General features: G+C 42.3%; 1 protein-coding gene across 1 annotated transcript in view; it reads left to right on the top strand.

Moving 5' to 3' along the window:
- Window positions 1-15,376, top strand: part of CDH4 (cadherin 4) — a 428,425-nt gene that overhangs the window by 338,320 nt on the left and 74,729 nt on the right. Inside the window, exons 6-7 of the mRNA XM_071572618.1 lie at window positions 1,776-1,920; window positions 14,840-15,012. Coding sequence (XP_071428719.1) covers window positions 1,776-1,920; window positions 14,840-15,012 — 318 coding nt within the window. The remainder of the gene's footprint in view (window positions 1-1,775; window positions 1,921-14,839; window positions 15,013-15,376) is intronic.

The following is a 15,376-nucleotide window of genomic DNA, read 5'->3' as shown; positions in this document are numbered from 1 at the left end:
CTGGACTTTCTCAGGCTTTTAAGAAAAAGTGCTGCTTAACTTCCTTCTAAAAAAAATGTTTTTCTCCCAGCTCATTTCATGTGGCAGTTTGTTCTCTTTGCTTGATTAAATGTTAATCCAGCCCATCCTAATGGTGTGCAGTTCCTTTTGTTAAAGCTCTGGACTTCTGAGCACTGTACATGAAGGAGAAAGTTGCATCAATCACCGGCACAGCGAGAGGGAAAGACGGGAACCAGCGCTAATGCAATTAGCACATTTATTTGTCATGCATCAGAGGAGCTGAGACCTCCTTGGCATGTCAACTCTGGCTCCCAGCAGCAGGGAATGACACAGGGAACTGCTGGGAAGGACCAGGGGCCTCCATCCTTCTGGGTGGCACAAGTTGGTGCACCCCCTGTTCTTCAGCCCCACTCTCCCAGCCAGCCCTTGCATGAACTGGTTGCTCAGAGAAGCTGTGGATGCCTCATCCCTGGAAGTATTCAAGGCCAGCTTGGATGGGGTTTGGAAAAACCTGGTCTAGTGGAAGGTTCCTTGCCTGTGACAGAGGGTTGGAACTACATGAGCTTCAAGGTGCTTTCGAAGCCAAACCATTCTGTGATTCTGTGAAGCTGACACCCTCAGAAGCCTTCGACCTTCAGCCCACCAGCCTTGTGGGATGTCACACAGCCACCCCAAGTGCCATCCTCAGTTCTCGTGGCAGGGTGGAGGTTCAGCAGTGCTCACAGGAGCTGGAATGAAGACTACAGATAGCCAAAATCTGCAGTGCTCACAGCCAGTCAATGCCAACCTGCTGCCCTCCATGGTCAGGGGTTGTGAGCTCTTCCCTCACTGTCGGAGTTTTCCCAAAGCCATCATTGGCAGCGCGTTCAGCCACACACCATTTAGAGGAGCCATCTGTTCCCTTTAATGAGAAAGCTATCCATTTTTTTCACCTGGTTACTGATTGTTCCAGACTATTGTTGATTGCTTTGTTTTATTAATTACTCATTTTGACATGCTGTATCTGTCTCTTTGGTTCAGAAAACAGATGCTTTTGGTTTGGGGCATTATTACTGATGGTTATTGCTAATAAGATAAAGCTGCAGTTCCAGTTTAACTGAGGGCTTAACACTGTGGCTCTGGTTATTGAAATGCTTCAGCACTGGGTATTTTAGTCAAGCCTGAGGAAAATACTTTGTTCTTAGTGTCACAGGGGCTCCCATTATTTGGAGGAAAGGGACTTTTGAAATGTCTTTTGGTGCACAGAGCAATGGGGTCAGTAGCTGTTGCTGCTCATAGAGACCATGATTAACAAAGAATAAACACTACTAATGTAATTCTGAAATCTCTTCACTTGTTAATCCCTGTTATTGTGCATGTGAAAAGCTGCAGGTTCCCATAAGAAACCTCTCACTCAAACTCATTTCCTCGCTGTATTTGGAACTAAGCAAAATTTGCTTTTCAGATTGTCAGGCAAGGTTCACCACATGTTAAAAATTAAAATACAGTGGTCTGTGAGCAATGAAGAAGACAGCATCACTGCACCAGAGTTAAAGTATTTCCACTGACAATCACTATTTTAAAATATTATTTCAATATTATGTTAAGCCCTGAAAATCTGTCTGTGGGTAGAGTCTAGATGGAAACTATGTCAGTGCTTTCTGCTGGAATTAGATACCCGCTCCTTTCAATTTTAAGAAAGTATTTATGAGGTAAAGTCAATCCTTGCAAAACGGTCTCTCATTCTGCAACAAATCCAATTGCTGATATTGTGCTTTCATTGTGCTTGTTCCCAGCTCCGGGCTCATGCAGTGGATATGAATGGAAACAAGGTGGAGAATCCTATTGACCTTTACATCTATGTGATTGATATGAATGACAACAGACCAGAGTTCATCAACCAAGTCTATAATGGATCTGTTGATGAAGGCTCTAAACCAGGTACAGTTGAAAAAAGTCTCAAAGTTTCACAGGCTTTCAGCCATTCATCTGGTGTGGTGGCTTAGCCCCTGTTGGAATAGAGGGGATGAGGGAAAGGTTTGCTCTTCCAGGCTCTTTGTGGAAGACTGATGGAGTTGAGAACAAACTTGTGTCTCTTTTTGGATGTAGAGAAAGTGCAGATTTGGTTTGGAGGGAACCTGGGTCCTGATGATCCCTTCCTAGCACTGAAAATTTTAAAAGCAGAAGTTTTGCAGAGTAATGCTCTGTATTGCCATTCTCATACACTTATTACACACATACAGGGCTGTTTTTCTAATTAAACAGCACTGAAAGCCAGCCTGGCAGTGGCCTTTCACTGACCCTGTGTCTGAAATGCTGAATATCCACCTTCTTGATATTTAATCCAGTCATTTGCCAGCTCAATATCTGGCATCCAGTCAGACTCCAAATAGGGCTGTGTCCCAAGGTGTGCAGAAAATGCTTTCTTACTTGGGGCCTGATGCAAACCTATAGAAGGAGGAATATTCCCATTAAAATTGCAGGCTCTGTTCCCCCAGACTTTTCTAACAGAGGGTGAAATGGGGAAAAAAGTGAAATAGAGTTTCAGAAAATTTATGGGTGAAGAATTAGTGGTGGTGTAAGTTGTATGCAGAAAAGTTCATTTACATGAAAATGTTTATATGCTTGAAAAAAAGAGAGTTATAAGGGTCTTTAATGTTCTATTTTCAACCATACAGTTGATTTGTTATTTCAGTGTAGTGTAACCCTGCAGTTTCCAAAAGGGTAGCAGGGTTGGTTTTGCTCATTACTGAGCGTGACTAATAGGAGCATATCCGTTCTTTGAACATAAATTGCATTGTAGCACCAGTGCAGTTGGAAGTGTCCTGGAATCGGAAGATTTTCCCTGGGCTAATTCTCTCCTCGGTTGTTTGCCAGCTGAGGGGTTAAACACCTCGTGACTTTGGTTTGTGTCAGCAAACATTTATCACGGCGTCTCCGCTGCCGGAGGTGTCACAGCAAAGCCTCCGGTGGGCACTGTTTTTAACAAGGTGATTCGCAGCCGTGATTGATTGTCTTCCAGCACTCTGAGGAGCGGGAGGCTGTGGTGACACAGAGTGGCAGCAGAACGTGCCTTTTTTTTCTGAGGAGAGTGGGTAGAGCTCCCTCCCTGATCACTTTGGATGGTGTTGTCCCAGCTTCAAAGTCCTGATCCCAGCCCTGCTTGGAGGAGGGCGTGTGAGACATCCCTGAGCTTATGGCTCTAATAACATCTTCCCAGAGGATTTTCCAGCTTTCATTTGAAGGCCACTTTGGGGCATATCAAGGTTTGAAGATTGATACATTTCCATAGCAAAACAAATTTCTTACATCTTATTCGAGGACAGATCAATATTCAAAGTGCTCCCAAATGTTTTAACTGGCTCTGTTCATCTGTGTGAAACAAGCAGTAAATTGCATCCTCTTCTTGTCTGAAATCCAGATAAGCCTTTGAGCTATTAAATCAGAATAGGATAACTTTGCCTACAAAATACTTGTGCTTCTGCTTCTAGCAGTGATTTTTGGTGTTCTCTATCCCAGGCTGGAGTGCTTGCCTTTAAGGCAGGAAGGTAGAAAGCAATCTGTTTTTATTCAAAAGCAATTACATTTGTCTTTGATGTATTTGGTTGGCTTTTTTTTTCCCTCTCTTTCCTATTTAATCAGTATTCTTTTAAAGGTTTATATTAGTATTGAATTTCTGTTCTTTGCTTTTGTAGAGCCTCCTAGGAATTTGGGTATCAGAGGCCCTCATTCCATGTATTGGCAAGAAACATGATCCTGTGCCTTTGAGAAAGTGATAGAGAGGTCGTGGAGTTACTGGTGATATCTTAGTGCTCCTCCTTTGCCTCACAATTACGTCCCTGTCTAGTGCAGAGACAAGTCTGAACAATGTATTTTGCTAAGTGTAGATATTGCAAAGATTTAGAAACTTTTTAGTTCAAGCTGCCTCAGAATATTGTAACTAAGGAAATACCACACCAGCCATTGCAAGAGAAGAGATATGTGGCCAGAATTCATGTTTATTTGTGGCAGTGGTTGACAAATGAAAGACACTGCATATTCTTTGAGGTAACAGCAGAATGTGTTCAGTCCTGATTCAACACTAAGTTAGATATGCATATGCATCTATAAAAATACATCTGCATATGTGTGTATATCCACTCTTCAAGCAAACTAAAAAAATCTTATTATATGTTACAGTTCAGCATTCATTTTCCACTGCTCACTGCTGTTGAACTATGCCTGAGGACTGAAAATGCTTTCCTGGATATCCCATGCAATTGTTATTTCTCACATATTCCATATGCCCATTTATAATGGCTGTGATTAAAAATTTAGGATTGCTTGATTACAACAGTATCTGCAGTGTTCTTAATAGTTTTGCACACCTCTGATGAGAAAAGTAGCTGGAGTATTAGAGTGTCCCAAATAAATGCTGACTCTGAGGACAGCTGGAGTGAGCAGCCAATGACTGCTTGAAGTCAGTCGGAATTTTGCCCAGATTTAAAAAAAAAAAAAAAAGCCAACAGATAGAAAAGGACATATGGAGCTCAAACTCTACCCATGGAAATTTTGCAAAGCAACACCATCCAAAATATGCTGTTGAGGACAGGCTGAGCAGGGCGCAGTGACCTTGAGCTGTGGGGAAAGCCCCATTAAGGCTGTAGCAGGATCAATAGAGCAGATCCCGTTCCAGTGATCAGGAAAGGGCTCTGTGGTGCTGTCACAGCCCACCCAGGGCATGGGGTGATGCAAAGGCCCACGGTGCATGGGCACAGCAGGCAGGGCTGTGCCTCCAGAGGATGCTGTGCCGCGAAGCACAGCGTGGTCCCCGCTCAGGGGGGATGCAGTGAGCTGGAACAGTGTGGTGCCTCATCTCTGACCCTGTCAGGGAGCTGGAAATCGTGCCTGGCCACAGCAGAGAATGGAGGGTGGCCAAGTAAGATGTGACCTACTGACTCAACAGCCAATAAGCCAAAAGACAGTAGAGTGAACTAAGGAAATGGTACTCCAGCCCACGGCATGGTGGGATACTGCTGGGCAGTCAGCCTCCCACAGAAACAAGTTTGCTTTAGCCTGAAATACAAATACACAAAATTGTCCAAGAGCTGGAAGAATTGGCAGCAAATGTGAAGAGACTCATTAGACAGTCTGATGGGGTTTAAGTGAAGGGGCTTCCCAGTCTGCAGAGCACTCAGCCTGGGTTCCCAAAGAGTGTGCTCTCTGTGAGTCACCTTGAAGCAACCCTTGACAGGAATAGAAAAGAAATAATCAAGTATTATTAATTATAATAGGTTGTTGTTGCTGGTTAAGATTATAATAACTTAATTGAAATAGTGTCTTGCACTGTAGCATAGTGTTTTTGAAATCAGGAGCTCATTCCTGGGGAACTTCTCTGTAGTGTGAACATGTGTCACAGCCTGGCCCCTGTTTGCTGTCTTTTAAACTGAATTGCATGTATTTCCTTCTTTTGAGTCTCTCTGGAAAACAGTTTAATGCATTTCTAGCTTATCTAGCCTCAGGTCGAGCAGTTGGACAATTTAAATGTGCAAATATAGGCCTTTCCAAAAATTCAGAACATGAGTAGTGATGCAGGATTTCCTTTTCCACAGGACCATCTTTCTTCCTTACTCTCCCCCTCCACGAGTTGTTTTGATTTAACGTGCTGCTGTTTGAAAGTGTATCTTAAAAGACCGTGTTTTACTCATGTTGAATAATGTTCTGCCTCTTTGAACTTTGCCTCTATATGAAGAACACAGCCAGGTTTTAAGAATGCAGCTGCAAGCTCGAGCAGAAATTCCCCTGCTCCCTGTGGCAGCCTTGATCAGCAGAGCTCTCCCAGAGCTGCAGGAGTTGCCTTTCAAGAGCTGACAAAGCGGGACGGGTGGCAGAGCTTCGCTGCCCAACTCTGCCTGCCCTGCAAGGATTCTGCTGCCTTTTCCAAGCCCACATCTCTGAGCCCCCTCACACAAGCTCCACTGTCTTATGACAGGAAGGAACTGGGGCTTGAGGTGGGATTTTCCCCTCTGTACAGCACCAGTTTCTGCCTGTCACCATCCCAGCCCCTGCACTGGTACTGCTGGGAGTGCAGCTTCCCAAGGGTGTGCTCTTTTGAAAGGAACTCTACAGTTTCCAAAAAAAAAATTGCTCAATAAGAAAGAATGAAAATGCTTAAATACAAAAAAAAAAGGGAATGTAATCACAAAACAATAGTGTGATAAAGACTATTTCCATCTCTGCAGAAGCTTGGCTTTGCCATAACCACCACAAAATGTTCCTTACAGAAGGATGTGAATGTCTTACTTAACTGAAGCGTTCAGTTCTGAAAAGGTCAATGTGAAATGCTCCGCAGCGACTCGAGTGCTTTGCTCTGGGTTGTATCTATTTTGTTTTAACAGAAAGATTGTCAAAAATTAACTCATCTCTCCAAAACAATTTGTTCCTGTCAGACTGGCCTTTTCCATTCCCATTCATCCTTTCCACTTCACTAACTCTCTGGATACATCTTGGTCCCTTTCAAGTCAATAGCAAAAGTTCAAGTGGCTTCTTTTAAACTCAAGTTTCACCCAACTCCTTCTTTCTCCTGGAGTCATGTAGGATAGTTTACTCCTGCCACTCTCCCTGGGATTGGTGTGAAAGAGTGATGAGCACAGACAGTCCTCCAAGACAAAAAGATGTATTTCTAACATGAGAAATGTTGTAATTTAAAATTTCCCCGTCTCCTCCTTTTTTTGTACAACTCTGATACAATAATTGTTGGTAATGTGCCACGTGAAAAATTGAATAATTGGGAGCCAAATCTATATGCAGCAAATTGAGTTAAATCTCATAAAAAATAAGCAGTATATAAAAAACCTCAAGGATTTTAAAAGCTGATTATTCTACTAGTGTCCCAGTTTGTTTATTTTATTTCTATGCCAGCAGAGATTCCCTCAGAGATTAACACCATGGACTAATGCACAGATGGGGCCAGAAACTCAAAAGTCATCTGAATATTGAGAATTTAAATCTTTAGCCTCAGTGATTTGAACAGAAAGCTAATTATGAGGCTGAATTAGTTTTCAAATTAAACTGCAATTTAAGGCTTGTGAAATTAATCTTTTAAGGCATAGAGTTGCATTTGTATACATATTCCTGGGGAGAATTTGGATTCTGCAGTTCTGACTTGTTCCTCTTCTCCAATCTGACAGTGCAAATCATGAAGAGATACCTTGTATTCTGCAGGTTGTTTGTTCAGTGAAGGAACAGAGAGGGTGTTTCTTGGTGGCAGGATCTGAGATCTAAAGAGGTGATGCTTCAGTTTTAGAAGTTAACAGGACACAGAGAGAAACCCCCTTTCTGTCATTACAACCAGTTCCAAAGCCACCACAGTTCTGCTCATAGTTTCCATCTTGGAAGAAGTTAATTTTAGAACTCTTCATTTAGGAAGGTCCCAGTTCAAGAGAGCACCAGAACAGGTTCATGGACTGGGGCTGTCACCAGTTGCATGTTCCAGCTGGTAACACTAGAAGCTAAAAGTTAAATAAATTCTGAATGTTTCAGGAAGATCATGTACAGGTAAGATCTTCAGGACCAGAGTAGGTCTCAGTAGATTCTTCCATTCCTCCCAGAGCTCTTCCCAGGTGGGGTGCATTACTTCTGGATACATCACAGGCTTAAATGGATCATCAATGTAGTGCTGTCTTCTGCACCTTGACCAGGTGCTGCTCTTACCCTTGCACTTTATATGCCAGTAAAAATGGCTTTGTCCAACCTGATTCTATTCTCTCACACATTACACACAGACCTAGGGTAGACAATATTCTTTTTCAAGTTCTTTTGCTCAGCCAAGCACAGTTGTAAGATAAGAAATTGGGGTTTTGCAGACACATCTGGTAGTGCTTTCCATTTTCTTTCGAGGTGAGTGGTTATGAAATCTGTGCTCTTAATTTCCTTTTCAGAAGCATCCAGTCCCAAGAGCAAGGAAGTGAATTATAGGACTGCAAGTGAGAAAAAAATGCAAATCCCCAGACTGATGTTTTTTCCCTTAAAAAAAAAAAAAAGGACCAAGTTAATGTTAAAAAAAACCCATAGAAACCATGTTCTGAGACCACTCTAGAAGGGAGTTACAGCACTGTAATAGCCACTCCCTGCCTCCTTTTAACTAGAGTTACAATGAAACACAGTACAATATATATTATAATATTTATATTACTACATCACTTTACATTATGTTGTATTACCTGATATTATAGTGTCAAAATTCCAGGATTGGATTGAAGCCTTGTGGCCTGTGTGTTAAGTGTTGAGCTCTGTGCAGCTGGGTGTGCATCATTTCTGGAGTCACATATGCCTTCAGTTCAGCATTAAACCTGCCCATGGTGTTTAGCACAGTTCAGTGTGGATGTGCAGGATATCTTATCCTAAGTCCTGCTTTCTCCCTTTTTTTGAGTTAGCCCTGGAAATTGAGAGGATTCATGTGCAGGAACTCAGCTGAGCTGAGCCTCATGAACTTCCGCAGCCAAAACTCTTTGCTCAGAGGCTGGATGCGCTTTTGCCCATCCTGAAGTTCCACTGGAGGGATTTCTCTGCAGCACTGGGGTCTCAGTAGGCTGCAGGCTGATGGCCAGGAGTGAGCTCCAAACCCAGAGCCATGTGTGGGCTGCCATCAGTGCATCTGCTCATTTTGCCTCCAGAGGTATTTATTCCATTTTTATCAATAACAAGGTATTGTTTCCGTTCTGGGTGACAGCAGCCCCTATTCCATTTTTATCAATAAGAAGGTATTGTTTCCTTTCTGGGTGACAGCAGCCCCTTCAGCTCTCTCAGTTGTCTCTCCAGACCTGCTTACTCTCGTTATTCTCATTAGGTTGGCTCTTGCCTTGTCTGAAGCTGAGAATCCGGTGTCTCCACTAATTAGGAAGTGGCATCCGTTATGAATTAGGTTAGCTGCTTGAAAGGTCAAAATTTGCCAATGATTACAGAAATAATGGTGAAAGAGAATGACAGGAGCTATCAGTTATGATGGGAGGAATATCATTCAGATGGGAAGTGCTGTTTCTATTTATTTTTTTATCTAGAGCATGTGGAATGCCATTTAATGTAAGTATATTTACAATTTATTACATCTGCAGTAGGGTAGGAGGCACTTCTGTCATTTTGATGTTTTGCCCCTGTTCCTGTTCACCTCTGGAACTCCTCTCAGCACTGAGTGTGCTCCCCAATCTCATTTGCACAGTGGGTGTGTGAAAGTGCTTCACATCACTTCTTGAATACATTGAATTTGGAGGATACAGGTTTGTTAGCTGAGCTGTTTCAGTCTTTAACACTCCAGCAGTGTGTAGTTGTACTCTGAGGACTTGTTCAGGATCCCGTCACGCTTCTCATTGTAACTTTGTTTTGATGCCTTTGCTTTTTCCAGTGTGTCTTTCTGTCCTTGAGACTTCATTACCATGAGTGAAATCACTTAAAGGATGAAGTGTGTCATGAGTAGGGGCATGAGATTCCCATCTTCTTTGGGGAAGAAAACTATGTCAGGAAACTCTTCTGAATGGAAATATTCATTTTAGGAAGTATTGTAAATTTTACACTGCTTTTCAGTATTTAATCTTTCCAGCAACAATTACTGTCTTCTCTCTATCTTGCATCGGATGCAGAAGATTCACTAAGTGAGCTTGCAAATTTGGGGGGAAAAAAATGAGGAGTTAGGGGAGGTTTCCATTAGCACAAAGCCATTATTAACTTGGGTTAATGAAGATCTAATGTAATATGGCCATCACCACATGTCTGCACATAATGATTCAATCCTTTTCTATGGGGGAATGATTAAATTAAGTATCTTGTAGGTCAAAATTAGACTGAGAAGGTTAACCAAACTTTAATGATTCTGCAGCCATTTACCAGCCATTTAAAAACATAAACTGTAGGATAAAGCTGGGTAGAGAATCAGCATTGTCAGAAAAAACTGGGTGTAGTTTTAGCTTTTTCTATTTATGTGATAGGAGTAGACAGGATTATGTGATTTTACAGTGAAATGGTATAAAGGGCAAAGTGAAAGAGGGTTTTATTTTTAATTTTTATTTGGATTCCTGATAAGTGCCCATTAGCTCTTTCTTTTAACATGCATTAAATCTAACTAATAGACTTCAAACCACCTTAGAAAAATGGCAATTACAAAGCAACTGTAACAAAGACTTTGGGAGCACAACTGTACTAAGACATTGTTTGTATGCCTGAAAACCGTGAAAGCTCCATCTTTACAGAGAAATGAAGTTGCAGAGATGGGAGAGCAGAGATTTCAGACAACATGATGTGAATTAGCAGTCCTTGACATGCTTTGGGACCGTCTGAGCTAGAAGGAATCGAGCTGATTCTCACACTCCAGAGTGTTTAGGGGAGGACATTTGTTTATGGCTTTGTGCTTATCTGCTTACACATACTCAGGGCACTTATCTTTCTTGTGCTGCTTCTTTTTTTACTTAACATGTACAGATGAAATGAGATATAGTGAGCCTAACAAAATCTCTTTACAGTCTTTTACAAGGAGATGCAATTCAGTTTAAAGCTGATAAACAAAGCTGAATATACAGGTATAAATTATCTTCCTTTGCTTCCATCCCCCCTGATTCTGTGGGGTGTTCTTTTGCCTATCCTGTAGAAACTTTAATTAATCTAGTGGGAATATTTTCCATAAGGGAAGCTTTCAAGCATTTCTCTCATGTGTCTTGTCCATAGTTAGAAACAAAACTATTTCCTTTGACAAAATAACATCTGGGAAATCAAAAGGAATGCATTGTGAAGGTACAGATTCTTGAGGTCTTGCATTTTATTGATAGATCTCCTTCCTCGTGGCATCCATTAATTTTAACTCAGGTGATATATGAACTTGGCACATTAGTTAATGAAAGCTAATGCACAGTAATCTTGTCATCACTAGCTGTGCATGGTAATTCAATCTGCTGCTCAGAGGAGCTGTTCAACATGCAACAAATTTGATTTAATATTGACATGATGTACTGGGTTAGGTATTTTATTTAACATACCATGTGCCTTATTTGATGAGAAATGGTTTTCTTTCAACAGGTTACATACCTGAGTCAGGCCTGGTGTGTAGATTAATACAGTTACATCCGAGACTGTCTGGACTGGGTGTCTGTTTTGTGATACACTGCACAGATGGGGGCACATTCCAGAGTTTTGGCACTTGATGCAGTCATTTGATGTCGTTGGTGTGCTTGAGAGCAAGTCCTGCAGAGCAAAAAAATTAAGCTGATGCTTCTCTGAGGCACTTTAAGTCTGTCTTTCCCTGTTTACACTTGCACTTACAACTTCATCACCATTGGCAGGGTCTGAGGCAAAAATGGCAGAGTGCAGTGTGGGTGTCCTTAGTGGGAGTTGGAGGAGTTTTCTCATGGTTTCTAGTCTGTAATAAGTGCTTCTAGTTTCTGGGTAGATTAAGGGAGTAAGGCTGGTGTGGTTAATAATTTGATTTCCACTAAATGCATAAACACATCCTGTGGGCCAGATTGGGCAGTAAATACTTTGTCACTGAAACCCAAACAATACCAGCTTCAATCCTCAAGTGTTTTAGAGCTGTGCCCTCACTCTGCCACTGCATATTTGCCTAATTTGTGTAATATTAGGGAATGGATATGGATATGTGAAGATGTAATCTCCATGCAAGGGACTTAGAAGCATGATATTATTTACTTTTATAGCAGGTAAATCATCACCAACCATCTTAGTATAAAAAAAGAGTTTATATAGCACCCAGAAGATGTTAGACACTGGAGCAGCATATATTGAATGCTCTGTTGAATATTCTTGTGTGCAGACATATGGTTATGTCATGCATTGCAGCACACAGGTATCTAGAGGATATTTCTTGCTCAAAGACAGGCTAAATGTAAAGAAAACCGACTGGAAGGTAGATGGTGATGTAGATCACACCAGCTGGTCCCTGGGAGTGGTCCTTAGGAGTGGTGCCCTCAGCACAGGTAACAGGAGATGCTGTCACCCTCTTGGGTCAACACTGCCAGGTGGGAAAAGTGTGTACAGAGGAAAAGGAGAAGGGAGATCAGACACCGTCCAGACTGCAAAGAGGAAGAGGTAATTTGCAGCCAGTTTACAGCAGACTGTGGTCAGACAGGCAGCCCCAGGGAGAGCCAGGAAGGAAGTGGCTGCTGCAATTCCATCAGGCACTGCAGAGTGCTGCAGCCACACAGGGCCCTGTGCAGAGGGCGTTTTATTAAGTTACAGGATAGTAATTAATGCCAAGTTCCTCTCTTTATTTTCTCTGTGGTTAGGTTTCATAATCAAAATTAAAGATAGGAGATAGGGAGCAGATTGCCTCTTGAAATACAGCTCCCTGGTGCTCAGTTCATGACTTTAGAGACATTTGTCCAATTCTGTCTCCCTTTATGGGGATGTAGGTCAAATGCTTTTGAAATGGTCCTTTTTTCTAGAGCAGATGTGCTCACTGCAATGCTGCACTGCAGGAAAGAAGCAGAAAGGTCAGGGGAAGAGTGGAAGACACCTACTGTACTCTCTCTCCACAGTACAGCTGCTGTCCCCCCCTCCCTCCCACCACAGTTGCAGCCTCTCAGGTTCCTCTGCCCAGCTGGGAACCCACCATCTCACAGAAGTCCTGCTTGGTTTTGGAACCTACAGTGTGGTCAGAGAGATCCCATGTGCAAAGGGACTACAACTGTGGGATACCATTGTCTGAACCTGGTAGTCCCAGTAATTTTCAGAGCTATTCCTTGTGCTGGAAGTGCATTGCAAAATATCATGTTTTTTGGAATATGGCCTAAAACTGCACTTGTCCTAAAATAGATTCTGTTTTCCTCTTCCACTTCTGTTTTCATTAGCCCCAGTTTTTGACATTCTGTTCCGAGGTGTTTTCAGTATAGAATGCATTAAGATAACATAAATTCCACATCAAACATCTCATTCAGCATATTTCATATTTAAATTTCTTCTGTACGTTTCCTCTACAGTTATCTAAGAGTTGACTTCTTTATTTGTATCAGTTGTCTCATGATAACTGGTTTTGCAAAAGAGCAAAAAACGAATGCTTGAAGAGAAAATAGAGCAAAATTGTTGCATGCACAGCCTTGTTTCAATTCAGTGTTCCTTCCCTTTCCTGAAGTTTATTGATCAGAAAAAATGTTAAAGTTGTTGAATAGTTTGTTTTCATTTCACAAATGTGAATCAGGATTATTGCAGAAAGACAGGAATGTATTCATCATTAAGATTTGCTTTACACATTCATTTATTTTTTAATCTATAATTCTTATTGAACTAAGAAGACTCACAGGAATACATATATCACCACTGAGAACAAAAAGAGCCTGATTGAGGCAAATGGAAGGAGATCAGCAAAGCATTTCACACAGTGCAAAAATGCAAGCTTCTGAGGCCAATTCTTGCTAATACTGAGAAACATTGGTTTCCAAAAGTTGGGGAAGGTACTGGGGGGATTTCCTATGCCCTAGTGGCTTAAAGATGCTTGGCTAAAGTACGAAATTTGGGCATACTGCAGCCATTACTAGATGTGCCCATTTGGAGCATGGGGTATTTTTAAAGTCCTTTGCAAACAGATGCAAACTCCCCATCTCTCTGCTTTCCCTGACCTGGGAGCTTGGTGGCTTTGTGGCTGTAGCCACATGTCCTTGAGTTTGCCTGTGGCTCACATCTAACCAAGCAAGCAGAACAAACCCAGCTTTCTGTGTAAAACAACGTGTGGCTCCATCTTGAATGAGTTCAAGTTCTTGTTGGGGCCACTTTGTGTCTCTCCAGCACAGCAGGCTCATAAGTTGGTCCGTCTGTTCAGACTTCCCAAATGAGCAGTGTTCGAGTGGCACCTTCCGTCATTCCGTTGATGCTGTTGGGTTTGGTGGTCATTAAATGAGGTTGTGTCTGGTTTCACTGTCTGTCTTTGCCTCCCACTCCTCCTTTCAGGGCTCATATCATTACATTCCTCCACTGTTGCAGATTGCTTTTTGTGAGCAGTGTGTGCCTGTCCCTTCTAGTCATTCTCTCCTACCAATATAACAAGTGTAAAGCTGGGCCCTACAAGCTCTTGGGGGTCACAGGACCATGCAGCTGCAGGAGTCCATCCAATCAAGTAACATCTTTTACCCTCATAATGATAATTTCCCACTTTAGCAAAACACCCTGCTGCCAAACTCTGGTGCTAATGAGCCTGTCAGTGCATCAGTGCACTCCCGACAGTATCTACAAAGTAGGGATTGTTTTTTGCAAGGCAAATGAAGACACTGATGATTAGCAAGAAACAAACCAACAATTCCATACATCACTGGCCACACGTACCAAATCATTGATTTTCTGTCCTGCTGGGCAGCAGCTGTTCCATTTGCTCTGCAGAAGTGGGGTTTTTTTCTCCAAGAGGGGCCAGAAAGGTGGATGTTTCTCCAAGAACTGGAGGCTGCAGGCAGTTGCTTCCTGCACTGGGCATGGGCATGTTGATGGTGTCCTTCTGAAGATGCTAAGAAGTCTGATAGGTTTTCCACTATTAAACTCTACTTTTGAGTGCATATGAATGCAGTGATTGGATGTGGGGAAAAAAATCCCCTTTGAGAATCTGTGAAATTGCAGGACAAAAAATGCTGCCATAAAACTTACAATCACTGAAAGAATTAGAAGTTGATCATAGATACCCTGATATGACTTCTCACTCTCTACGAGTTATGTGTAATCAGTATCCTTCCAGATCATCTGGGCTCAGCAGTGTTGCTATTTTCATAATCCTTGCCTAGCTGGCTGGATTGAAATGGGATGCCTCTTCCATAGAATTTCTGAGCAAAATACATGATTCCAAGTCAATGGGACTGCAAGCTGCTCTGCAGTGAGATAGTCCTGATAATTCTCTTGTTTCCAGGAACATACGTGATGACGGTGACTGCCAATGACGCAGACGACGCTACGACAGCGAACGGGATGGTGAGGTACCGGATCGTGACTCAGACCCCACAGAGCCCATCCCAAAACATGTTTACCATTAACAGTGAGACAGGAGACATTGTCACCGTGGCTGCTGGACTCGACAGAGAGGTGAGTTTAAAACCCTCTGAGCAGGTGTCCCGTTACTGAGGGTTGCTAACGTGCAAATCCCGAGCCCTGTCTTGAATACCAAACCTCTAAAAGTTTGAGTTGCGATGTGGAGATCATGGTCTTTGCTTCTGCTGCAGTTGTGGGGCATCATGGCTTTGATGTGATATTTTTGTCTTAATCCATATCGGTCGATGAAACCCTGGGAGAATGTTCAAACTCCTGAAGCTGATATTTTCCTTGTGTAAATATGTAAAACTCAAAGATGTAAAAAATACTTCAGAAGAAGCAAGGGGATGAATAACTTGTCATTTGTCCCCTCTCTGTTGGGGGACAATAAAGTGCCGGACACCTACAGCCCTTTCTA

The sequence above is a fragment of the Pithys albifrons genome, chromosome 18 (assembly GCF_047495875.1).
Source record: "Pithys albifrons albifrons isolate INPA30051 chromosome 18, PitAlb_v1, whole genome shotgun sequence".
Classification (NCBI taxonomy): domain Eukaryota; kingdom Metazoa; phylum Chordata; class Aves; order Passeriformes; family Thamnophilidae; genus Pithys; species Pithys albifrons.
This window is presented reverse-complemented; position numbering and strand designations above follow the sequence as displayed.